The 24,820-nt window shown below is 47.7% G+C and overlaps 1 protein-coding gene across 1 annotated transcript in view; it reads right to left on the bottom strand.

Moving 5' to 3' along the window:
- Positions 1 to 24,820, bottom strand: part of GRAP2 (GRB2 related adaptor protein 2) — a 61,788-nt gene that overhangs the window by 15,959 nt on the left and 21,009 nt on the right. Inside the window, exon 2 of the mRNA XM_043562665.1 lies at positions 4,089 to 4,180. Coding sequence (XP_043418600.1) covers positions 4,089 to 4,166 — 78 coding nt within the window. The 5' untranslated portion in view covers positions 4,167 to 4,180. The remainder of the gene's footprint in view (positions 1 to 4,088; positions 4,181 to 24,820) is intronic.

Below are 24,820 nucleotides of genomic sequence, written 5' to 3'. Positions count from 1 at the left end.
GTGTTTGGGGGGAGGTGGTTTCCTTCTGCCGTTGTTGGCCCAGGGCCCCATACTTCCTGTTCTTCTCATCTCTCTGTCTGTTCGGTTCCCCCTATCTCTTGTCCCCATCATGAAAACTCGAGCAAGGGGTTCAGCCTGAACACACGAGGTTTTACACTTCACTTTACTGTATGTTAATTCGTATAATGTTGCCTACGAGAATAATTTTCTGGGTTACATGGCCTGAGAATAAGTTAGACGTGGGAAGAGGACAAAATGTACAGTTGGGAGAATTTTAAAATTGGATGGAATTATAGCTCTTAGAGGCATAGCAGAAATCTGAAGTATTGCAGTTAATTACATAGGATTAACTCTTCATGCTTTCAGGTCACTGTTTTAGTAGGAAGAAACAGGGTTGAGTTAGACACAGTACAGAAGCAGGTGGAAATGGACTGGGTTGTTGTTGTTGTTGTTTTTTTTTTTTTAAACAGCGGCAGATTTAAGAGGGAAAATGTTAAGTCTGGGGCCGCACAGAGCTGCAGGTCCAAGGGGTTGAGGCATGAACATAAAATTATCTGACTCCTAATATTTCCGTCACAGGAGAAGCTGGATCGAGCCATTCGGCCAGAGTTCCCCGTCCATCATCTTGTTCATCGTCCTTTGATCGGCATCTAGTGAGCACCTGCTGTTTGCGCTTAGGTGCTGGGAATACAGAGATGAGGAAGCTGAGGCCTGTGTCCTGGGGAACTCACAGTCTAGAGGGGGTTAGCTGGTGGTGAGCTCGCCAGACATTGTTTGTACCTTTTAGTGAAAAAGTCTGTTTAGTCTTTTAGCACGAAAAGTCTAGGATGAAAGAGCATCCCAGGAGTAAATTGCTGGGGCGGTCAAGAGCTGCTTTGGAAAGCAATTGCAAGATCTTGGGGCTTTTTACCCATCTCTGGAGCGGAGGGGCAGATGTTGCAGTCATACATAGAGACCCACGGGCAGGGCTACTGACCGCCATGATAGAGACATGCTGTGGGGTTCGGCCAACAATCCCCTCTCCACTTTTCTTTCCATCAGCACAGCTGCCAGGGACAGGATTTGAAAAGGACAGGTTTGCCCTTCTGATGGAATTCCACACGAGCGTGCAGAAATGCAATTTAACAATTCATGCAATTTGCGCTGAGCACCTATTTGGGGCTGTGACTTGCGTGGGGGGCGCTGCTGGGAAGACACAAAGATGAACCAGCTTGGCTCTGCTCTCAGGGAGCTCCTAGATGGAGGAAACCACCACTCATTCATTCATCAAATATTAGGGAGGGTCACCTTTCTGCTGTTTTGGACACTGAGGCAGACCTGGCCCCTGCCCTCACAGAGCTTTGGCGAGTGGAATAGCCAACACATGCACGGGCGGTCAGGATCCCACAGGGTAAGGGCAGTGATGGGAGGTGGGTGTAGTGTTCGTAAGAGCACAGGGGTTTGGCTGCTCATAAATAACCGTCTCGGGAGGGGAGATCAGCAGCACCTTGAATGACGTGTGTTGCCATGCCGTGGAAGAGCTAACGAGGGAGTGACTCATTTTGCTGGGGCCATAGGGGGTGTGGAGGATTAGTGAGGGTTCCGAGGCAGAGGTAGTCAAATATGGCTGTGGAGGAGAAAGGCATTTGGAGTACGGGGAGAGTGCGAGAAACTCGGTGTATATATTGCAGCGTGACCTGGGCATTACGTACACAAGGGTGTGTGTATGTGCGCGTGCGTGTATGTATGTGTGCGTGTTCACGGACGAGAGCTTGGGGAGGTTGGGGAGCGGGTTGGGGCCAGGTGGCTTAACTTTCTATCAACTGGTAATGGGGAACCGCTGAATGTTTTTGAGCAAGGAGGTGATCTGACCTGATTTTTTTCCCAGAAAGATCCTCCGAAGACTAGTACGTAGAATGATTGAAGGAGTAAGAGACAGGAGGTGATGAAGTCAGTCAAGGGGCTGTGGCGATGGTCTGAACGGTGGCAGGAATGGGCAATACTGGAATACGGCAACCATTCACGGAACATCCACTTTGAGGCGGGGCCATTACCTCTAATCCTTCCCCAAACCCTGCAAAATAGTTACGGTCCCCGCTTGCAGATGAAGGACAGTGAAGCTCAGAGGGGCAGGGGACTGATCCAGGGCCATACAGCTAGTCAGCTGGGATTCAAACTCCCAACTTCTCTGGCTCTAAACTCCTGCTCCTTTTTACTTCACCAGACTCCTCTCTCGTGAGGCGGGGGATTGCTTGAGAGATCTCAAGAAGAATATTCAGGACAGAGTAATGTTGAGGAGCGAGGCAGAGCTCCGGTCAGATGCAGAAGAGGGACAGCTAACAGTGTCACCTACAGGCGCTATAGTAGTGTCATGCTATGATACATTAAGGAGATCACGGGTGGACTTGAAGGGAGTGTTGAGGGTAAGAGGCAGTTTCCAGAAAGTTCCAGCAGACTCAGTGGGAGGTGAGGAAGTAGAGGCACCAGCACAGGGAACTCTTCCTGGTGTTGGGAGCCACGGAGAAGAAAGAAATCAGGAGGTGGACTGAGAAGCAGAGTTGAGGAACGTTTTTTTCTTTCTGCTTTTCTGAGGAATAGGAAACTCTTGAGCAAGATATTGGGTTCTGTTCGCAATGGGCGATGAGGGGTGGGAGTTGGCCCGTTGGCCTCTTTTGAGCGAGGACCCTGTATAGCGGTTGATAATCACATGGTCACAATATCCCAGAGAGAAGGGAGGGACTGCTCACCGTGTGGCAGATGCCTCTGTGACCTTGGTAAGATCCCACAGAAGTGAAGGTCGCCTCTCCCTGGGTGGGCGGCCCAGGTGACGTTTTGACCTTGAGAAGCTCCAGCATTGAAGGCACACCCTTCACAGCTATCTTACTAGAGCTTACTGGGGGTGTTCAAGTCCCAAACCAAGTGACTTTCTGAGTCACCCCGTCACGTACTGACAAGGCTCTCACTACGGCAAATATACTTCTTAGGGGCGAGACTGGTGGCCTCAGTGTTGCTGTGCAGGCTGAGAAGGCCCATGTCGGCTGCTGAGGAGCGGGAATCAGGATTTCTGAGGGTGCTCTGTGGCCAGGCCGGTGGCGGGGTGGGCATTAGCATCACAGACTCCCCAGATGGCCTGCAGAAGGGCTTCTGCTTTTGCTCAAAATCGGGGTTAAAATGTGAAGCCCGCAAGTGTGATGCATGGAATGTGGAAGTCCAAGGCCACTTTGTCTCTGCACGTAGCCACAACAACTCGAGTGTGGGTGTTAGGCGGGTTTGAAGGCGTCCCCGAGTGGCCGGGGTGTGCATGGCCTCCATTGGCCCATGTCTGTTCCACTCATCTTTTCCCGGCTGTCTCCAGCCTGCACCCTCGGTTGAGTTTTGGCGACACTGAACCTCACAGTGCTCACTGAAGCCACACGGGCTTGCTTACATCTGAGCTTCCGGTAAACGTCCAGCCACGTTCCCTGCATTCCCCGGCCACAGGTGTTGCTGCAGCTTCCTGCCCCCCCCATCTCTCGAGTGGGACCCCTTGTTCCCTCACCTGTGCTCCCTGAGCACTTAGACGAGAACATCTGTAAGAGCCCTTTGGATGGATTTCTTTCCCTCTCCAGACCACAAGTATCTCAGGACAAGGATGGTGACTTATTTCCGTCATGTACCCTGGTAACTGGCACCCGGGAGCTCAGAAGGAACCCTTTTGATTGAGGTGAATTTCTCTTTTTTGAAAGAAACCACATGCAGTTCTGAAGAAACAAAGGCATGGGGGTGGGGGGACCTGGATGGCTCAGTGGGTTAGGCATCTGACTCTTGATTTCGGCTCAGGTCACGATCTCACATTTTGTGAGTTTGAGCCCCACATCCGGCTCGGCACTGTCAGTGTGGAGCCTGCTTGGGATTCTCTCTCTCTCTCTCTCTCTCTCTCTCTCTCTCTCTCTCTCTCCTTTTCTCTCTGCCCCTCATCCACTCGTTCTCTCTCTCTCTCTCTCCCTCAAAATAAATAAATAAACTTAAAAAAGAAAAGAAACAAAGCCATGGGTTGTTCGATGAACACAGTGACCAGACCAGAGTAACCCAAACTCCCCCGCGGCTCCCCGGGGCCCCACGTCACCTACCTTCAGAACATCTCCGGTGTGAAAGCTCAGCTCATCCTCGCCGGAGGCGGTGAAGTCAAACTTGGCAATGGCTTCCATGTCGTGATGTGAAGCTGGAAGAGAGGTGATGTGTTTATTGTGCCTTTCTGTCCAGGGAAGGGCTCAGAGCAGCGGGCACCTAGCCGTCTTAGCAGGTGGTAGGCGCTTGGCCGAAGGTCTCCGGGCCTGAGAGGAAGACCCAGGTTCGCAGGGAGGGCTTTTGTTTTTGTGGACTTGCTGCGGGAGGGAGCCTGTGGGATCTGCTTCCCGTCGTTCCCTGAATCCCCCAGCTCCAGGAGCGGGAAATGAAGGCCAGCAGCACCTTTCCCCTTTCGCCGCCCTTTGCCTGCCGGGCCTGTCACCATCTCTGGGGCATCTCTGCTTCTGGTTGATAAGGATTGAAGATTCACTATCATCTCTAACTTGGGGCCCGAGGGGCTGGAAAGACTGTAAACATCGTCCTGAGGCTGTCCCTTGGCAGCTATAGCTAACCGGGCGGTGTTAATTAGACAGATGCCATTTTCTCTTTTACATCTGAATCATTTAAGAGAATTAGGCGGCATCGGCCAGTGGGGAACTTAGCATCCTTCCACATGGCTTGAGAGTGGAAAACATTCTGGCTTTAGAGTCAGGGGACTCGATTAGTCAGATTCCTTATTGCATTATTATAGTGTAAGCCAAGCACATTTTGAAAGATACCATTATAATACCTCTGAATTGAGTTAAAATGCCCCCACCCCCAGTAATACGCAAGGCCTGTGTGAAATAAGAAAGTTAGCCTACAAATGAAATACAGTTGTTGTTGTTTTAGGAGACGGGGGATGTCATAGAGCAGAGTCCTGGTTTTGTTGGCGAATAGCTGTATGTTCTTGTGTAATAACTAAACCTCTTGGAGTCTCAGTTTCCTTATCTGTAAAGTGGAGATCATAAGATTCAACTTATAAGGATGTGAGATTAAATTCAACAATAGACGCGGGGTGCCTGGGTGGCTCAGTCGATTAAGCGTCCGACTTCGTCTCAGGTCATGATCTCACAGTTCATGAGTTTGAGCCCCACATCGGGCTCCGTGCAGACAGCTCGGAGCCTGGAGCCTACTTCTGATTCTGTGTCTCCCTCTCTCTCTGCCTCTCCCCCATTCACACTCTCTCTCTGTCAAAAATATTTATTTTTGATGAAAATAATTTGATGAAAACAAATTTTTTTAAAAATTAAACAATAGATGCAAAATGTTGCACGAGATAAAACTAGATAGTCTTTCTGTCTTTAAAATAATTGTATTTGAATGAATTTATCCTCAGCAAGGGAGCCTGGCCAAAAAGAGCTCAAAAACAGAAAAGACAGAAGAGTTTTCTCCTGATTTCTCCCATCTTTTATGAACTTTCCTCTTTGGAATTTGATGCCTATTCTCCAAGACCTGCAAGTCCTTTGTTTCTGTGCTAAGACAGTTCGCTGTTGGGACAGTCTTGGAAGCTGTTGTTTGGCATTTACGTTTGTCAGAATGTGCCAAAGTCTGAACCCCTTTACGTCAGTGAACTCACACCTAATGACTTTCAGTGACCAGTAAACCAGGACCACAATCACCCTCTCTGTGGGAATTTCCACCCAAGTGACAAGATTTAGGTGACTAAGGAAGGTGGCTGCCCGGTGGGGAGGGTGCGGCACGCAGAGATCAGGGGATTAAAGCCACTGCCACAGTGATGGCAGCCAAGTGACCCGTTTCTCTGACTTTCCACATTTGTTTGGTCTTCCAAAGGTAATTTGTAGAGATGACGATTACCCATCTGAAAGATAGCTATTGGGCAAAAAAATATTTCAGGAGCCCAAGCAAAATGTCATAGTTAACTGTGTGCCAAAATTTATCCCCCCCCCCCCACAAAGATATATACTTTTTGTATCCTTTCTTCAGGATCTGTCCATCTAAGGCAAATTAAAATTGTGACCTAGGATGGCCCACTCAACAGGAAGGAGTATTCTGCCCTCCTTAGTGAGTGCTAAATGCTTTTGCTGATTTGCTTCACCCCTTGGCTTTAACATGAAAAGCCTCCCCTAATTAAGGCCTTGCTTTGAGTTTGCAGGGAGATGTGGTGTCTGTGGGTCACCCTCATGGTATTGACACAGATACTGGTCACCTCAGGAGATCAAGTGTCAGGTGAATGGTCCTGAAATCCAAGATCCCATTTCTATGCAAATTTACCTTAATAAGCAGGATGGAGACAAGGGGAGGGCAAATGCTAAACATATTAGAAAGTCACATAAATTAGGGATGCAAAAAATATCCAAGGCATGCTCTAGATATGACCTTGAGCTTGGGAAGATCTTTCCTATGTTACATGGAACTCGGATCCGGCCTGGGCGCTTGGACCAGGCTGGCCGTGCGTAACTTCCGTGAGGAGGTGAGGCAGCGTTGCTCCTGAAGCACCAGGTCTCTCTCTGCCTTCCCCCCGGGGCGCATGACAGAACTCCCCAGCTTATAATATTAATCCTGGCTCTGAAAACCCAATGAAACCAGGCCCACTCTTAATGAGATCACTTTGAAAAAAATTTGTTTGCGTCTCATTTCCATTTGTGAAATGAAATCTGTTCAGATGCTCTTTGGTAGGAGGGAGACGTTCAGGGGGGCCTGTGGGAGTGTTCTAGTCTCGTTGAAATCACGGCGTTTTGCAATTTCTCCCCTTGCATTTACTGCTCCCTGCTTCCCTAATAGCAGGGCCACCCCCCCAGGGCTTGGGCTTCTGTTTGGTCATAAAAATGCATGGAAATTTATATCCCATTTGTCTGTACCCATTAGTATTAACTTCGAAAACTTTTGAATTACCACCAGGGAAGAAGAACACTGAACTACCATATTTTGCTCAGTGTTTGTCCATTTGTTTTATAGTCAGTACCTTCCATGATGCATCGATTGATGCTGGCCACCTCAGGAATTCAAGAACGCAATGGAGCCTTCTAGCTACTGTGTGCAGTTACCGTGCTCCTGACCTCAGGGGGAGATGAAGAGAGAGACATCTCTTTAAAGAACCTCACAGACAGATTAAATGTGCGTTTCCTTCCAGCGCTGAGCTTCAGAAATGGCTGCAAAGCTACCTGCTGGAGAATGTGAACTTGAGGTGACAGTTTCCGGAGGCAGTCAAGCCACCTCCATCAGCATCCCCCACCCACCGCAAGCCCGTTGACGACGCCGTTTGCCCAGGATTCCTGCCTCAGAGCCATGCAGGGCTCCTGCCCTTAATGCTGGCTCTGTCTCTCACCCTCCCTCTGTGTCTCTCTCACTTTGTCCCTTTATGGATTGCGCACAATATCCATTAGCAGCCCCGCGACACAGATCTACGCCATTTGGCGGCACAGGACTTCCCCACGCATGATTTTCTCTGCCCTTGCATTTCCATTTAGGCTTCTTTTACCACCAAAACACCCGAAAAACATTCAGGCTTAGATACCAGGAATGTATGTCCACTTCTAAGATAGAGTCACCACAGAGGATGAAAACAAAAGCCACAAGACGGCTCTTTAAAAGAGCCGCCCTGTGAAATCCAGATTAATTGGATGTGTTCAGAAACACGTAGTTACTGTCGAGATGGTACCAGGCAAGAAACTTCTTGAAAGATTTCAGCTCCTCCTAAGTTGGCTATGAATAGCCGCGGCTTCCGTTTTATGCATCTCTTGAAAAGAGCAATTGCATAACACCGCAAAGCTGCTGGAAGATTCAGGCTCAGGACCCGAAGAAAGAAGGAACTGGGTCCTATACTGAACTGGCCACACCACTTCCTATTTTGTTGGGGGAGAGCTCTAATTTAAATATGATATGACTTGCACTTGTAATTCAGTTAAGCTAATGTGTTCTTTTTTTTTTTTTAAGAGAGAAACATTGCTCCTTATAAATATTGTGATTTTTATTAATTTGCATCTTGTGTATGAAATGAAGCGATAGAATAGTGATGAGTTTACATGTGAGGACTTTAACTGCAGTTACCAAGAGGAGGTTGGCTAAAAACGTAAAATTCTCCCGGCGGGTTAATTTCACATAATGCAGAGACTTGGAACCCACGGCATTTCTTCCATTTGTCAGGCAAAGCCCCTCTTGGAGACCATGAGAAGGTAACGCAGAATGCTTCCCCTCCCCGCTGAATTGGCAAGGTCAGCTCCATTACTTTTCAGCAGTAAGAAACCTTACACTCCCAGGAAAAAAAAAAAAAAAAGATTATAGCTAAGCCTCACGGTACACAATAGGTATGTTCTCGGAAAGTTATTAGGAATAGAGTATTTGTAAGTGGAATCATATTAGCATGCATTATAGAGGCTCACTCTATAAAGCAACCCCATGGTGAATCCCTTTACCAAATGAAAAGGAAAATTTGTTATGCAAATAACTGCTTTTACCTTATCTGTTTTAAATGCTGGGTTTTCATGTGTTGAGTCTTAAAACAGAGCACACCTGTAGATCCTTCCGACACCTCCCACCGGTGGGTTAAATGTTAGTTTCCCCTCTTCTTAAGTCCCAGAACACTTTTTACAAGCCTCTCCTATTGATATGTAACATTTCACCTTGGAGTATAGAGTAGGAGTCGGCAAACCTTTTCTGGAAGGACCAGAGAGTAAATATTTTGGGCTCTGCGGCCCATACAGTCTCTGCCACAACCACTCAGTCGTGCAGTTGTAGCCCCGACGGCAGCCTGAGAGAACGGTAAGGAATGGGTGTAGCTGGGTTCCAATAACACTTCGAACACCGAAGCTTGAATTTCATATACTTTTTACATGCCACAAAGTATTCTTCCTCTCCTGATTTTTTTCTCCCAACCATTTACGAATGTGAAAACCATCTTGGCTCATGGGCAAACACATGTGATGGGTGGAATTTGGCCTACTGGCTATACGTTGTGGACCCCGGGTACAGGTGTTTATATGTATATCCTACTTCCCCTAATAGTTTGTAAACTTCTGGAGGGGAAGAGTTGTAGCTTAGTGGACGGAGTGTGGGCTTAGGAGTAGATGGGCCTGGATTTAAATCCGAGAGGTGTCACTCACTTTCCCAGCGTCCTGCTTATCCATTAGCCAGGAGTAACCACATTGACTCCAGAGGGGTGTTAATGCGTATAAAGACGCCGGCACACAGTAGGCGTTCAATAAATGGTAGGAGTGGTTGCTGTCATTTATCCTCAGATTCCCTACCGTATCGAACCGGTGCTTAGTAGGCACCTGGGAAACGCTGAGTGTTTGAAAACGCGATCAGCAACCTGCCCTCAGAATTATAACTGTAATTGATTTCCTCGGGGAAGGGGCAGCAGACAGAGGACCCATTTACAAGGATCAATTAATTTTCCACTCGGAGGTGCCCTGACTTCTCGGCAAACTCAGCCGGAGATAATAAAACATACTCCCACACTAGAGGTCTGATTTATTTAATCCAATAGAGGGCAATGGTGCACCCCAAACCGTGGATTCCATCCCGTAAATTTTTTTTTTTTCCATCTTGAGTGCCCGCAGTCTTTATCTAGGCAGGTTTGGTGATTGTCCTCATTGTCTCCTGTGTGTTTTAAGGCGTGTAAACTTTAACATTTCAACGAGTCTCAAGCCCCTACAGCACATGAGTTACTTTGCCGGGAAAGAGCTAGAAGCCATCTGCAATTACTCGCTCTCTGACACTTAAATTCCCTGAGTTTCCTGGAAAGGTGTTTCTGCTCCTCTCAGAGTGACTAGACCCTCACTCCCGCTTTTGAGTCTAGGTTATTGATTCGTGTTGAAACCCCTACGGTGTGTTTTTCTTTCATCTGAACTCTAGAGCTGTGGTTGGAGCCTTTTTGCCTTAGTTGCCTTTTCTTGGGCGTTAGGTGTCGGACCAGGACGCTGAGAAAGGTCATAGATGGCCCTTCCTGAAAACGTGTAGGCTTAGGAGGGACAACGACCTTAGGATTCACCTGCTGGCTATTGCTTAAATATTCTCCTAGGGACCCAAATCCATCTCTTTTGGAGAAGAAAGTGAGAAAAAGGAAAGAAAAAGGCTGAGCCTGGCCAAGAGATCAAGGGCTGGCCTTTCCTCATTTGGGGCTTTCAAATGACAGTTGTGCTCTATTCTAAACCAGCGGAATCCCTGCTTACAGAATACCTCTTAATCAGCTGGCCATGTTGAAAATGTTAGCCTTCTCGCTGAAGGTCTAACAAGGCGTGCGTATTTCTTTACTGTGCCTGCTCTTGAATTACTTCTAACTCATCTTCTGGAGCCTTTAAAATAGAAACCCTCAAGTCCTATTCTAGTGAGATCCTCCTTCTGGTTTCTCTGGAGATTCGGATCTGTGGCCACGTGTAGAGGCTAAGTGGGAGTTGAGGCAGCACCAAGCTTGCAGATAGATAGCCATGTACTTGGGAATGGCCGTCAGGGGCCTCTGCTTTCAAGGATTTACAACCAACAGCTCCCATGCTTATCTAGACCTCCCCAGCCAGGGACGCAGGACCATTCCTCTTTAGGTTCAGGATCTCAGGGGAATAAACAGCCTTCTCTGGAAGACCTGGCCTGTTTCCACAGGTGTTCTCTCTAAGGGACATAAACATTTCAGACTTTATGGCAACCAGAGTAAGCAAAGACAAGTGAAATATACTCCACTAAACCATTTCTGGCTAGTTGGCTGAGATTTTAGTACTAAGAGCCTCCATTTTAAATGATTTTGCACACATGAGACGTTCTTATTTTCCTCTTGTCCCTAGGTGACTCATTATTTCCCCCTCCAAAGCCCTAGGAAGGCACAAATCCCCCCGCGTGACCGGCAGGGAGCTAGAGGGGACCTCCACGGCCCGTCCGAGAACATTAATTCCTCGGTGGTTGATCTGCTGACGCAAGTCTTGAAGACACAAGGAAGTGGCTCAGGAAGAACCCCCAGGGTATGCTCCGTCTTCCCTGCAGGTGTGTTTCCTACGTGACAACCATCCTCTGGCTGTTTCACCTCGGCTGGAAGCAGCCACAGGGCTGTCTCCGATGACAGGTAACTCACGGGCAGCGGGTCCTGGAGCGAGAGATGAGACGTGGGCGGGAGAGGTGTGCCGTTCTCTCCTCCCCGTCTGGGACAGCAGTCTGTTACCCCCTCGGCGAGGCTGGCTTCACCCACCCTGACCTTGGGATGCTCTCTCTACCAGTGCACCTCCTGTAGACCCTCTGCCAACCTCTTAGGGTCTCAATCCACCCTTTGGCCTTGCCTTGAGATGGCTCCCAATTTTCCATGGGAAATATTTTCCCATGGGAACCATCTCCTCAGCTTGTTTTTAGCTTTGGGAGCCAAATAAGTATATTTCAAAGACGTGCAGACAAACCTGACACAACTGGAGAGTCCCTCTAAATCCCTTATATCCTTATTTAATCAAATTGCTGTTCTGTAGGTCCCTGCCTGTCACTGTGGATTAGGGAGATTTCACTGGTCTCAAGGATGTTTTCCTCCTTTTTAATTAGCTCCTCTTTTCCTGCTTAAGGTTTTTTTTGTTTTTTTTTTTTTTTGGTTTTGGGTGGGGAGGGATGGCAAGGGGAAGGGAGGAGAAGGTGGAGACAAATCAGGAGAGTGTCCCTGTGCATGTCCCCTCCCCTCCCCTGCCCCTCCCAGTGGCGCCAAGACAAGTGACGCCCAGGACAAAGAGTCATTTGCTCTTCCTTCTGGTTATTTATCAGCCTACTCTTCTGTAATCCACACCAGTCTGAACTATCAAACTTAACTTTCTTTTCTTTTTTAAGATTTTATTTTTAAGCAATCTCTCCATCCAGTGGAAGGCTTGAACTCACAATCCCGAGATCAAGAATTGCACGCTCCGACCGACGGAGCCAGCCGGGTGCCCCTCTTATTTATTTATTTATTTATTTTCCAAGTTCAAAGCACGTCACGTAAAATTTCACTCGTCCTCCCCCTTTTTGTAAGAAAAAATCCTTTTCTTTAAGCGTAATGTCTACGTTCTATCAAACTCAAGCAAATCCTATTCTCTTTTTCCTAACTTGCCATTCTCTGCAAGGCAAGATTGCCAGCAACGGTGGCGAGGCACAGACCTGGCTGTCAGAGAGAGACCTGGTTTCAGATCTGTTTGGCTGCTTCCTTGCTCGCTGGGAAAACTTACCACCCCCCCTCAGGTTCTGCATCAAGAATTCAGATATTAATCCTCATCCCCAGTGTCGCCAGGGATAGGCTCATCCTTGACGTTCGATAGTTCAGTGTCTCTTTCTCCCATCATTTCGCATCTCACCTATCTACTTCCCTTTCTTTTTTTTATTAAAATTTTTTTAGGGTTTATTTATTTTTCAGAGACAGAGAGACAGAGCGTGAGTGGGGGAGGGGCAGAGAGAGAGGGAGACACAGAATCCGAAACAGGCTCCAGGCTCTGAGCTGTCAGCGCAGAGCCCGACGTGGGGCTCGAACTCACAGATGGTGAGATCATGACCTGAGCTCAACCGACTGAGCCACCCAGGCGCCCCTCTACTTCCCTTTCTTGTAAACAGTCTCCAAATCGTTTTTAGAAATCCACCAAGCCTATACCACTGTCCGGCTTCTTAAATCTCCGTTTTTGTTCACTTAACCCCAGGTGAGCGCTAGCTTCTCTCTACTCCCTATGGAGTCCCGGCTGCAGCAACAGCAGAAGGTATGACACAACGTCCTGTAATCAAGACAATCCCGTAAGTAAAGAGAAGAGACAGCCCAAACCAAAGGGCAGTGGCGAAACGGAAGGCTGAGAAACAGAAGACCAATTTGGCTTCTAAACTTTGCCCTCTGCCTGGAGCTCAGTGACTGTACTGCTATCTGTAAAGGAAGCCCCAGGACAGCCACGCAGGGAGCTCACGCAGACCATGCCTCACCCAAGTCCAGAGACCAGAACCGGCTGAGACTAAGTTCCACGCATCCATATGGTCTACCATGGGCCAAGGGCCTCACCTGCACTTTGCTACATTAATATGATTATGATCGTTATTCCTAGCGCTACCCGACCGCCACTCCCATTTCATAGCTGGGAAATGGAGGGCGGCGATTACCGTGCAAGTCTGCTGGCTGGCGAGGCCGTGCTCGCTTTCCTTCACCGCGGTGCCTCTGCCGGTCCTAGCAAACGTGGAAAGTCCTGCACTAGTTCAGGGTAATTACCAACGAGCTCAGGGCCCCCCAGACCTTCCTGGGTGGCTGTCCTTCAGCCAAGAAATTGATGGGAGCAATTCTCACACAGCCGCAAAATTCAAGCCCGGTATTTCTGCCGCCTCCCGAGGCTGAGCTATCACTTGCTGTTTCCTTGTTTTATCCTGATTGTTCCCTAAAGCAATAACAATTGTCTACAGAAACACCATGAATCCCGCTGGCAAAGTCCAAACAAGAATGGAGCATGAAAGACACCTGCCCCCCAGAATCAGAAATTATTCCACGAGCCCTACAAGAAGGGCAGGAGGGGGGGTGGTGGTGGATGTGAGTGGAGGGCAGCGAAGAGACAGACAGACCTTTTACAAATCCCCAGGCTTCTCCTTTCTCCCCAACTCCCCCTTCACTTCCTAATTTCTATTCACATCATGATTTCTCTTCAAACGTATCACCGACATTTTATGGTGCCTTCATGTTCTCTTTTCCTTCTCTTCCCGTCTGTTCACTTCATGTTTGTGTTTATTGATTTGGGCTCTGAACGCTTGGCTCATTTGTCATATATTTGAAAACCTCCGTCTTCTGGCCCTGACGTCGCCAGGGTTGCAACTTCGCTCCCAAATGCTATCAGCCCGCGCTCAGCACCCTCTCTCCTTTCCCTCAGTCTGCACTTAGCGCTACCTTAATTCTTATTTGGGCAAAGCACAAAAGCAGAGAGTCGATGACTGTGTGGTCACAAGTGCTTTAATCTTCTTGTCACTTTTACTTATATTCCCAAGCCCCTATTTATTATTGGAATACGGGTCATTTTTTAATTCGCTGGTCTCAAAGCTTGCAAAAGTGGACATTAACCCGTATAACAGTTTACTTTGCTTCATTTGATAAGTCTATCCCTCAAAAGTTGGAGGTAACTACATTTCTACATACCCAGTCGCCCCATAAAGGCACTAAAAAGCTGTCAGTAGGAGGGATGCTAATGCGCCTCACTTCCATCCGATGAATAGTTACCAATTATTCTTATCTTTTTTGGAAATGTAGGTCATAATTTGAGTTTGCTTGAACTGAGGAACGCCTGTATTTGCTTTGCTTCAAGTAGTCTCTTTCTTTTTAACTGCTAGTTTTGATGCCCTAAACCTCAGATTCTCAAAGTTGGACGTGACCCGGTCTCTCTCGAATTTATTGAGATGACAGAGAATGGGCAGAGGGGAGGTTGAATTGGAAACAGTGTGGTGCATTGGTTATATTGGAGCACATGTCTCGCTGTAATTTTCAGTTTGAATCCTTCCCTAAGGAGAAAAAAAAAAAAAACCAAAAGGAATGTATAAAGAGGACTCTCACAAGTCTCAAAATCTTGTGACTGTCCCTGGGTCCTCCACCACCCTCCGGGTGACTGGGCTCAGGCTCCTCGCTCTTCCGGTCATTTCCTTCAGGTAACACCACCGTCTGTCAGTGCTCTTCTCAAAATGCGTTACACAGGTTTGAGCCCAGTATTTAAGGAAATGGTCTCAGCCCGGCTGAGCGGAAGGACACGTTTGATGCCTGCAGCCGGACGACAGAGCTTTAACCACGCGTGACACTGCCGGCCGTCGGGGTTCCACAGCAAACCAGGAGGACAAAAGCACCAGGGTCCCCCAGCGTGAAGAGGGGCCACACCAGGCCTCTCCACTTGTGATTCTGCAAGAGGCTTTTGGGAGCCAAAACGTGAGGTTCAAACGTTGTCTTTTTGGCTTAGATCTTGTTTGGGGCCTCGCCACTGGCCAGGTCTTCAGTCCATCGCCATTGTCTGGGCACGGATTTATATTCCCCCACTCTGGCTTCTCTCCCGACTCTTTCCGTACAAGCAAGCTTAATGCCTTTGTGGCCTCTACACCGTAATAAACGGAACACAGGCTTTGGAGTCAAGAACAGCTGGGCGAGGGTCCTGCTCCTTCCTCCACCAGCTGTGTGATCGCAGGCAAACTGGTGATCTCCGAGCTCAATTTCTTCCTGAATGACTCCCTCCAGGTTGACACGGACGTATTCATCGACGCACTCTGAGGATTGACTCCGTACCATTCTCCATGGTTTTCTTCATTCTGTTCCCTGGGAGCTCATGAAAAGTGCACCCCAATGCCTTCCTGAGATCAAACTGGGACACGTCGGTGGCCCTTTCGTTACGTGGTGCTCTAATAACCTTATAGGAAAGAACGTAAACCAGAGCAGGGTCAGCTTCTCTTTCAGGCCCATACTCAGGGAAATGCAACGTGGAAGAAATTTGTCTTTTTCACTCACTTTCCCTCTTTTGTGTTTTCTGTTCCCCACTCCTTGTCCATTTTCCTAGCCTGTTGAATTTCCTTTTATGTCTTTTCTTTTTTTTTAATGTGTATTTACTTATTTTGAGAGAGAGAGAGAGAGAGAGCACTCACGCAAGTCGGGGAGGGGGGCAGAGGGAGAGAGAGACAATCTCAAGCGGGCTCCCTGCTCTGCTCAGAGCCCAATGCGGGGCTCCACCCGCGACAGTGAGATCGTGACCTGAGCTGAAGTCAAGAGTTGGACTCAACCGACAGAGCCACCCAGGCATCCCCTTTTTATGTCTTTTAATTAGGCTGCTGTCTACCATGCCCCCATTCACCCTCTCCCCCATTTTAGGTCTTCAGCAATCTCTTCCCCATCCCACGGGGATCTAAGTCCAAATGGACTTCAGAATACCACACACCCATGCACGCATGCCTTAGGAAATGGCTTCTCATTATTCTCCAAGCACTCCCTCTCCATCCTCACCTCTGCAGCCGTCTTCCTTCCGTCACCCGACTCAGGTGGCTATGTACCGTTGTGCAGGTTGTTTACTGCACAAGGGCCTGTGGCTCAGCCTGCCGTGGGGGCTAAAATCCAACCGGCGCTCTTCTATCAAACTTTGAGGCCTGATGTGGGGCTGCGTCTGCCCAAAGTTAGGGGCACACTTTTCCAACGTAAACAAAGGCATCGGGTCTAACTGCAACTGTTCCTTCTAAACCTGACTCGGGGTCTGCCCTTGTCATACCCTATGCTCTTCTCCTCTCTTGTTCTTCTGGGGGACTCGGCGTATTTACCCCTTGCTTGGTGCTGCCACCACATTCAGTGAGGTGGGCAAGCACCTGGCCTTTTGGAGTTTGGCTACCAGAATTCGAGTCCTGGCTGTCCCACCAGCTATCTGGGTGATCCTGAGAAAGTTGTTTAATCTCTCTGGGTCTCCGTTTTCTCATCTTTAGAACAGGAATGATAATAATACCTGCCTTCTAGTGTTCTAGTGAAGATATTTGAATACTTGAAATGCCACCCAAAGCACTTAGAATGGTGCCTGGCACATAGGAGGCACTCTGTGCTTGCTAGCTCCCGCTACTTTGTGCATATTCCAAAATAGCTAACAATGACTGAGACGGGCTGTGGCTCACGGAAAGTAGGAGTGAGGAAATGTGGCCCTCACTAAGTAGGGTCGCTAGATAAAATACAGAATGCCCGGTTCCATTTGAATTTCAGACAAATATTCTAGTGTAAGTATATCCCAAATGTTTACCTTCTCCACAAGAATCTCAAAGTGGTAGATGGTGCCTTGTTAAGATTAATGGCAAGCAATCATTTGACCTTTCCACCCTGTCCTGTCCATTCTCTCTGCTGCCCTTCACATCACACAACGCTTGCCCTGTTAGGTCTCTGACATAAAAACTGGGGAGCGGGCCGATCTGTGGCATGAGACCCGCCATCTTGGAATGGAGCCTTTAGGTGTTCCTGTGAACGTTATGGTTGGCATGTAGAAGCATATATTCTCTCATTCGTATATGCAGGGAGCCACAAAATGTCATACTTCCCACTTTCTCTGCCTTTCGTGTGTTATTTGCCACTTTCAATGTTGTGTGGGCCAAAAAGCACGCTCCTCCTGTTATGCGTTCTGAAATACTATGTGTTTTGATAAGTGGGTTTTATAGATTGGAATTTCAGTTTCTGTAAGTGAATTTTCTTGTAATCCATATTTGTGTTAAAGCAGGAATCCTCTAAGCCTTCTTACGTATTCAGATACTTCTCTTGTGATTATTCTGGCATTTCACATCGTTATTCTCAAATTCACTATCTGCTCTCTCGTATCTATAACTTGTCAAATTTTTCCACGCTTGGCATTTGCACCACAGTAAAAAAAACCTCCTGGGCACCGGCCCCAGTGAATTATTAGTAGTCCTGTCACATAGTCACCAGGTTGACATTTACTTATATTATCTGTGTCTCTAGTCCCGATGACAAATAATCCTTGAATTGGTTGCTGATACATCATCCTTTTTTTATTATTATTATTTTTAAATATGATTTGTGCTTTTCTAGAGCTTTGCCTCTTCCTGGCCACGGTAGAGGAAGCTACTGAACCCCCAGTGGTACCAAATGGGGTTCTGTTCCCCTCCTGATCTTCTCTTTTTTATTCTCTTTTATTTCTAATCCTCCATTACTGACTACTTGTCCAGACCCTTTTCTCTGCTAACTCTGTCTGCATGGCCGAGGAGTGGTGATTTCTCCTCAGTCTGGTCTTCAGATTTTCTGCTGCTTGACCTCACCGGGCTCTCACTCTCCTTACCTCTCTCGGGACTATCTCCTATGCTTTATGCATTCGCTCAGCAGACATCTACTGGGCCGCACTTTGTGCCAGTCATTGTGCTCCGTGGGGATCCAGAGTGGATTAGAGAGCGGTCCTAGACTTTAGCGGGCTCCCGGTCTTGATGGAAAGACACACAAGTTGACCAAGCAAGTGAGATCAGTTAAGCCAAATCTCAAGTGGTTGAGGAGCCCAGAGGAGAGTTCCTAACCCCCCTGGGAAGGGTACAGGTGCAGGAGAGACAAGGGGGAGCTTCCCGAGTGAGATGACAAATAAACTGAGCCTTGCAGACAGGTCGAGGGCACATACATCACCGATGGAGGGAATGATCCATGTAAATAGGAGTTGGGGAGACCATCTGGTTCATTATAACCATAGTGGATTGGCGTGAGATGGGATTGGTGATTTGGGGGGGGGGGCAGATCATGAAGGGCCTTGCACAGCCTGCCAAGGATGTTGAACTTTATGCCAAGGGTGAGGAGGAATCACCGAAGGGGTTGCTAACATTTGCATTCGGAAATGTTCAGTCTGGTGCAGCATGAAGGACTGGAGGGCGAGGTGGAACTCCAGACAGCCAAACCAATGCAGTGGTCAGAAACGGTGAGGGCCTGAAATCTGACAGTGAGAGACTGTGCTCCTCTTGACATTGGGTTTTGATTCCAGGCTAAGTGCTTTGCGTGTTATCTCATTTAACACTTGCAAGATCCTGAGGAGTAAGTCCTGTTATTATACCCATCTGACGTATGCGGAAACTCAGGAGCAAAGAGGCAACAAAATTGCCCAAGTTCACGTGTATCAAGATACGGCAGGGCCAGAATTCAAATTCAGCCTGTGCACTTCACTAATGTTGTCCCTGGTGTATTACTTCGACTAACTGGCGGTGGCTGAGAGGCAGAAAGGCGTCTAGAGCGGCGCTCTCCGGCCGAAATACGCAAGCCACAAATGTGAGCCACATATGCAACTTTAAATATTTCAGTAGCACATTAAAAAAAACAACAACTCATTTTTAATAATTCATTTAACACAATATATCCCGAATACTATCATTTCAACATGAAATCAATAAGAAGTACTACTGAAATATTGTGCATTCTTTTTTACTGGACTAACTCTGGTGTGTACTTTATAATTACAGCCCATCTTAATTTGCACCGACCGTATTTGAAGTACTGAATAGTACACGTGGCTGGCAGCTACCACATTTGACCAGTGTGGGTCCAGAATGGCTCTCCCATTTCTGCTGTTGATGATACGGTAGACGGTGATAACATTCTCAGAGTTAAGGGACCATCGGAGGAAAAAGATAATTTGGAAGGAGTTTGAAAGGCTTGGGAAACATCTAGGTGGAGATTCCTAGTCAGGCGTTGGATACATAGGTGTGGATCTCAGCGTAAAAGTCTGAGCAGACATATAAAGTTGGAAGCTATTGCCAGACAGGTGGTTATTAAACCAGGGTTAGAAGGGACTCACATGGGGCGATTATGTACAAGGACTGAGCTCTGGAAACACAAGGAAGGGATGGACATCTCGTGTAGGTGGAGGGGCTCACTTGTGGGTATCTCCTCTCAAGTGGGAAGGAAGGACGAAGGGACTGTGATTGCAGAAGGTAAGTTGGTGTAGGTAAAGAGAGTGGGGAAAGACAGGAAGTAGGCCTTCTAACCCAATGTTGGCAGGGCTTCTCTTGGCCCCTCTGCTTCCTTTTTCTCTTCTACAGAAAAATGAGCCCTTTTATGGCTGACTGCTCACAAGATCGAGATGCAAAAAAGGGGAGGAAGAGGCAAACAAAATGTAAATGTTTGTTCAGCCAGGAAGTAAAAACCAACACGAGCACCCATTTCTCCAATTGCCATTCCATACTCTCTCTCTCTCTCTCATTAAACTTTTTATTTTGAAATAACTATTGACCCACGGGAAGTTGCAAAAATTTGTCTCCTGTCCTCTTCATCTTCTTCCCATGGGGGTGACATTGTACGTCACCATGGCATGGTATCAGCACCAGGAAACTGACATTGGCGTAATGCTATCAAGGGGACTTTTGGCTTTTCTTTGATCATTTCCTAGTAGGAAGCACCCTGAGTAAAAAGAATCAAAATGAGGTGAGATGTAATTAATGCCCCATCAGGTCCAGAACTTCATGTGTGTTCAAGAGGGTTTATCCCTGTAACTAAGTGACACGCGTCAAATACAATAGTAAATGCCACCTAAATGCCCAGGCCCCAAATACCTTCTTACAGCTGTCTGTAACTTGTACCAACATCACGTGGTCAGACCAGACTCTTCACTGCCTGTTTGGCTCCATCTTGTTATGGAGAACAGCAAAGAACAGAAGAACAGACAGTTCTGCTGTTCCCATCAGGATCTATAGCGAGGGCTGCAGGACTCAGAAGAGACAGGAAGGTGCCCCAAATCGCACTGCTGTATGGCCCAGGTCTCCGTGACTACAGAACCCAGCCTCAGTTTCTGACATGGCGCTATCTCTTGATAGATGGCTATTTCATGCCCCATCTACACAGCAGAAAACCAATGGGTTAGGAGAGTTAGCACAAGTGACTCCATCCAACTTCCATGCCGGGAGGATTTCAGAGGAATCCGCAGTACCCGATACGACAGGTTCCTCAATAAATGCTAGGGGTTTAATTGGACCGGCCTACAAAACAAACAGACCCAAAGGATACAGGCACAGTCCTCAAAAGCAGAATCAAACGAAGAAAGAACCAAGAAATCTTCTTGCTTCAAGGAAACAAAAACCAACGAGAGAAAATTAAGCCAACTTGAAGGGAACAGTGGCTGTCCATCAGCCAGGGTTCAGCCAAGGCGAATAACCCATTAATTAACAGAGTGAGAGTTCCTCTGTATTTTTACTCTCAGTGGTAATTTGCTAACCAGTAAATATGGAATGACTTTTTTTCTCCCTGGGAGATAAATGAGCTCTGGTTCTCCAAACATGATACATCTGGCAAGAGGTAGAAAACAGAAAAATGAAGTGTTTTGTCCATTAAGACTTGAAATTTCAGCAAAATACTTCTTTCCGGTAGCTGGGTAAAAAGAATTTGACAGTCGGCCTTGGCAATTCCTGAACAGCTGAAGAAGGAAGAATTTAGCAGGAACAGGCTGGATAAGGGTGGTCAGATGCCTTCAGGCTGAGTGATCTCTATAAATTTATTTCGTGTATCTACACCTTGCCTTATATTGTCATGTGTCATATCCGTGCTACCAGTAATAAAATCGTTCCTGTCAAAGTCAAGACAGGCTGAGAGCAATTTGCAGTTGTGAAGAACTATGGGCTGCAGGGAACAAACAGGACACAAAGAATTGGGGGGGGGGGGAGGGGTTCCTTACTCTGTGGTAGCCGTTGGAAAGGGTCTCCCGCCCGCAGGTGCCAAGAACAGAGCAGCACTCACAGGTCAAGTGCAGAGGAAAAGAGCTGAAATCAAGTCGGCTCTATAAATGCTGTTATCTGATAGTCAAGGATGAGAGAACAAAAGTCATGGGTTGGACGGACTGGCCCTGCGTTGACCAGAATTGAAATTCAGCCCAGGGATCAGTGCTTTTGTTGACCTTCCCCATGACAACGTGTTTCGGCCATTTGTATCCGACCAAGCCATTTGTTTGGGGATACAGCCTGCGTTTTTAAATCTGTGCAGATGCTTACACAGACCCTGCTCTCCAGTCAGACGAGAATGTCACCAGATGTGACTAAACGTGCCTCCTTTTTTTAGCCGTTTAGATGTGAGAAATCCCTCCCATATCAGTCCGCTGCAGGAAACTATTTTTATCAGGGTCTTTCAACCCCAGCTCTGAGACACATGACAGATATTCCTACAAAAGTTCCACGGTCGACAATGAAATAAACCCCGTGCCAGACAGACTCGTACGTCAGGGAGGCAGAGAGGGGAGTGAGTTCTGTCTGCGATCGCTTTGAACTGTGGATGAGCTAAGTGGGGGTAGCATGGCAGACAGGGCAGAATTAAAATGTGATCGACGCAGCATCTGGTTTTCTCTTCTCTATTCAGCTTCCACAGAAGTGAACATGAAAAAAGGGGAAGGAGGGAGGAGCAAAAAATAAGGAGAGACAGGGCCCCTTCTGGGAAAAACAATTCTAGTTAGTCCTGAATTCTCGACTGTGAATTCCGCCTCAGGAAGCCAGTGGCCACTTTCACCGAGAGCACGTGGTGACAGAAATGCTCAGTTTGATCCAGGCTGGAGCCAGGCAAGGGGTGGCCGCTTCTGCCTCAATCTTTCCGCTGTCTCCCTTCCCCCTTCCAATCACAATAAATATATTTATACTCACTTGATGATGTCAGCCAGACAATACTCCCCTAATTGGCAGCGATCAGGGTTCCAGAACTGCTTGGGTGAACCTGCTGTCTCTCCATCAGGCAGAACAATAAGGGGCCACTAATGCAGTCCCCATTAACAATTTCCGGTGGAATAAAAAACAGTCCCCTGACTCGTGCATGGCAATGAATTTTCCTAACAGCTCCTAAGAGCCAACCCTTCAGGAACTCAGACTTACATGAACCTGCCCAGCATAGAATGCTTGTAGAAATCCTCCCCACCCCCAGCTCTAGTGCATAGAAGAAAACCATAGCCACTTCCTTCTGCTGGAGGTTCTTTTGTTCTTTTACTCTTTTCGTTTTTCTTCTATAGGCCTTATGGAGCTAACTGTCATTTTTGGTTCTCGGTTCTTTGTCAATTTCAGGGACATCTGGTACACAGTTTACTGCATTTGCTAGCTTTGGTATTTGTAGCGAGGGAGGCAGTCTTTGCTGTGTGTGCATGTTCATTCCACGTGCATAATTTACGCACACATCATTTGGAACTTGAGTGCCGTCGTATATTTTGACATTTCAATGTTGACGACCACGGTCCCGATCGTAAGCAATTGCTTCCTAAATGTTTATTAAATGAATGAATGCACCAGCAAGGCGAATGTCATTCATTCATTCGTTCATCAGGCATTGGAATGCCTAGTAAGTGCCAGTACGTGCCTTAGTACGTGCTAGATGCTGGGTGTTCAGTGACGGGTACCCACAGTCCCTGGCCGCAGGGAGCTCACGGTGGAAGGGTGGGAGCCCGGCAGGTAAACAGGCAATTGTAAGACACCACGGGGACACGGCGAGAGAGCCCCGGGCAAGGTAGCGCGGAGCTCTCAGGAGAGAGACCTTGGTCTACCTAGGGCAGGGGCCGAGACAGCGGTGTATGTGGAGGGGTGTCCTGAAGGTGGTGAGGCTTAAGCTGGGGCTGTAAAGCGCTCCAAAAGGGGTGGCACAGTCAAGGGCAGGACACGAGAAAGAGCAGGGTGTGAGCAGAGGGCTAGAAGCTGGAGGGCGTTTGGGGAAAGCGCCGAGGCCAGGAGTTGACAAAAATAAAGTAGAGCCCAGGCAGGATCTGGAGGGAAGGGGTCTGGGTGGAGTAAAGAAAGGAGCTTCAACTTCAGGTAGGACCCAAATTCCTCTGGATGGTGCCAGAATGTGGACACACACACACCCCAAAGCAGACTTTGGACCTGCTTTGGAAGCATTGCTGAAGTGCAGTAAGGAGATCCCGTCATGTCCCACACCCGTCACTCATGAGCTGGCTTCTGTATGAGCAAACTGAGGATGTGGACTTTGTGGGCTCTGAGGTTTGTGCAGAGACCACACCTGGGCCTGTTCCCTGTGCAAACCGTGGGGCTCTGAAGGAATGAGGCCACCTCTGAGCAGCACGCAGTATCACAGCATCGCTGTCTGACAGGACAGAGATAGGCAGGCATACTGAGTGCGATGCGGCAGAAATCCTTAAGAAGTATGCCCAGGAATGTACCGTGTGATGGAGATAATCTTACTGTCCCCAGCCTAGGTCAGGGTCTCATTATCTCAATTCTGAAGAACCCCCAATTAAATGCACAGCACGGATCCCCGCTTGATTACATTTCTCTGCAGCACCGCTTAGCTTATATCCTTTCTGCTCAAAAGCTTGATGACTCCTCTTTCCTTATAGAATCAAGCACTAAGTTCTGAGAGTGACATCCGAGGCCGTCCCCAATCTGTCCCGTACCCTACCTGCTACAACCTTCACCTCAGCCAGGTGGGGCCCCCGGCAATGGCGTCCATGCATGGCCTACGTGACACCATCTACAAGGCATGGCAGTGCCTTATAATTGCCTGTTGATGCGCCTGCCTCCCACCCTCCTGCCTCCTGCTTTTCCTTCCTCCAGACCCCCACTAAAGGTCCAACTCAAATTCAAGACGATCTCCTCTAGGGACGCTGTCTGGTTATCTCTGGACTCTTGGGAATCCTGTGTGACACTATGTTGTCCATTAGTGACCGTGAATTTCACTTGGCGGTTTGTGTCTTACTTCGCCAGCTAATTTGTCAGCTCCAGAGGGTAGGAACCAAGCCTCCTCCCTCTTTGTAGTCTATGGACCTAGCTCAGTATCCTGCTCGTGATAAATAATTGCTGATGATGGCTTTCCTGCACTATAGCTTCTAGGAGACCATTGAGTAAAATCCGTGGGAGGGATGATCATCATTTTGTTACCACAGTGCTGTGGCCCGAAGTTCTTTTTCCCTCTTCTTGAAAAATCTTGGAGAGAGTGGTTTGCTGCCACCATTTTGGAGTAAAGAGAATGTGAAACATTTCTGCTAGGATTCGTAAACAGTATTTTCCAGGCATTCCTTCAGAGCTTAAAGTTCACCCAGGAACGAGCTATTTCACAGATCAAAAGGCGCATATATGCAATCCACCAGGAGGAATAATCACTCTGCTAAATTTAAAAGGGAAAACGGTCGAACCCTCCAGCTTGAAAGTAGAAATGGTTTAGCATCACACGACTGAAGAGGAACACGAGAGACTCACTTAATTTTTGGCCCCCAATGTTTGGTTTTTATTGTACGTGTTCCATTGAGCAGCACATGGGATTTTTCACAAAAGAAGAAATGGCGTTAAGTCAATAAGGAAAATCACCATTTCCTTAGTGATCCAAGAGCATTTAAGGAAGCTGAGCTCTGCCAATATGTACAACTGTGCAGAATTTGTAACTGGGCAGTTAAAACCACCA

This window comes from Prionailurus bengalensis, chromosome B4, assembly GCF_016509475.1.
Source record: "Prionailurus bengalensis isolate Pbe53 chromosome B4, Fcat_Pben_1.1_paternal_pri, whole genome shotgun sequence".
Classification (NCBI taxonomy): Eukaryota; Metazoa; Chordata; class Mammalia; order Carnivora; family Felidae; genus Prionailurus; species Prionailurus bengalensis.
Note: the sequence above shows the minus strand (reverse complement) of the source record. Positions and strands in the feature narration are given on the sequence as shown.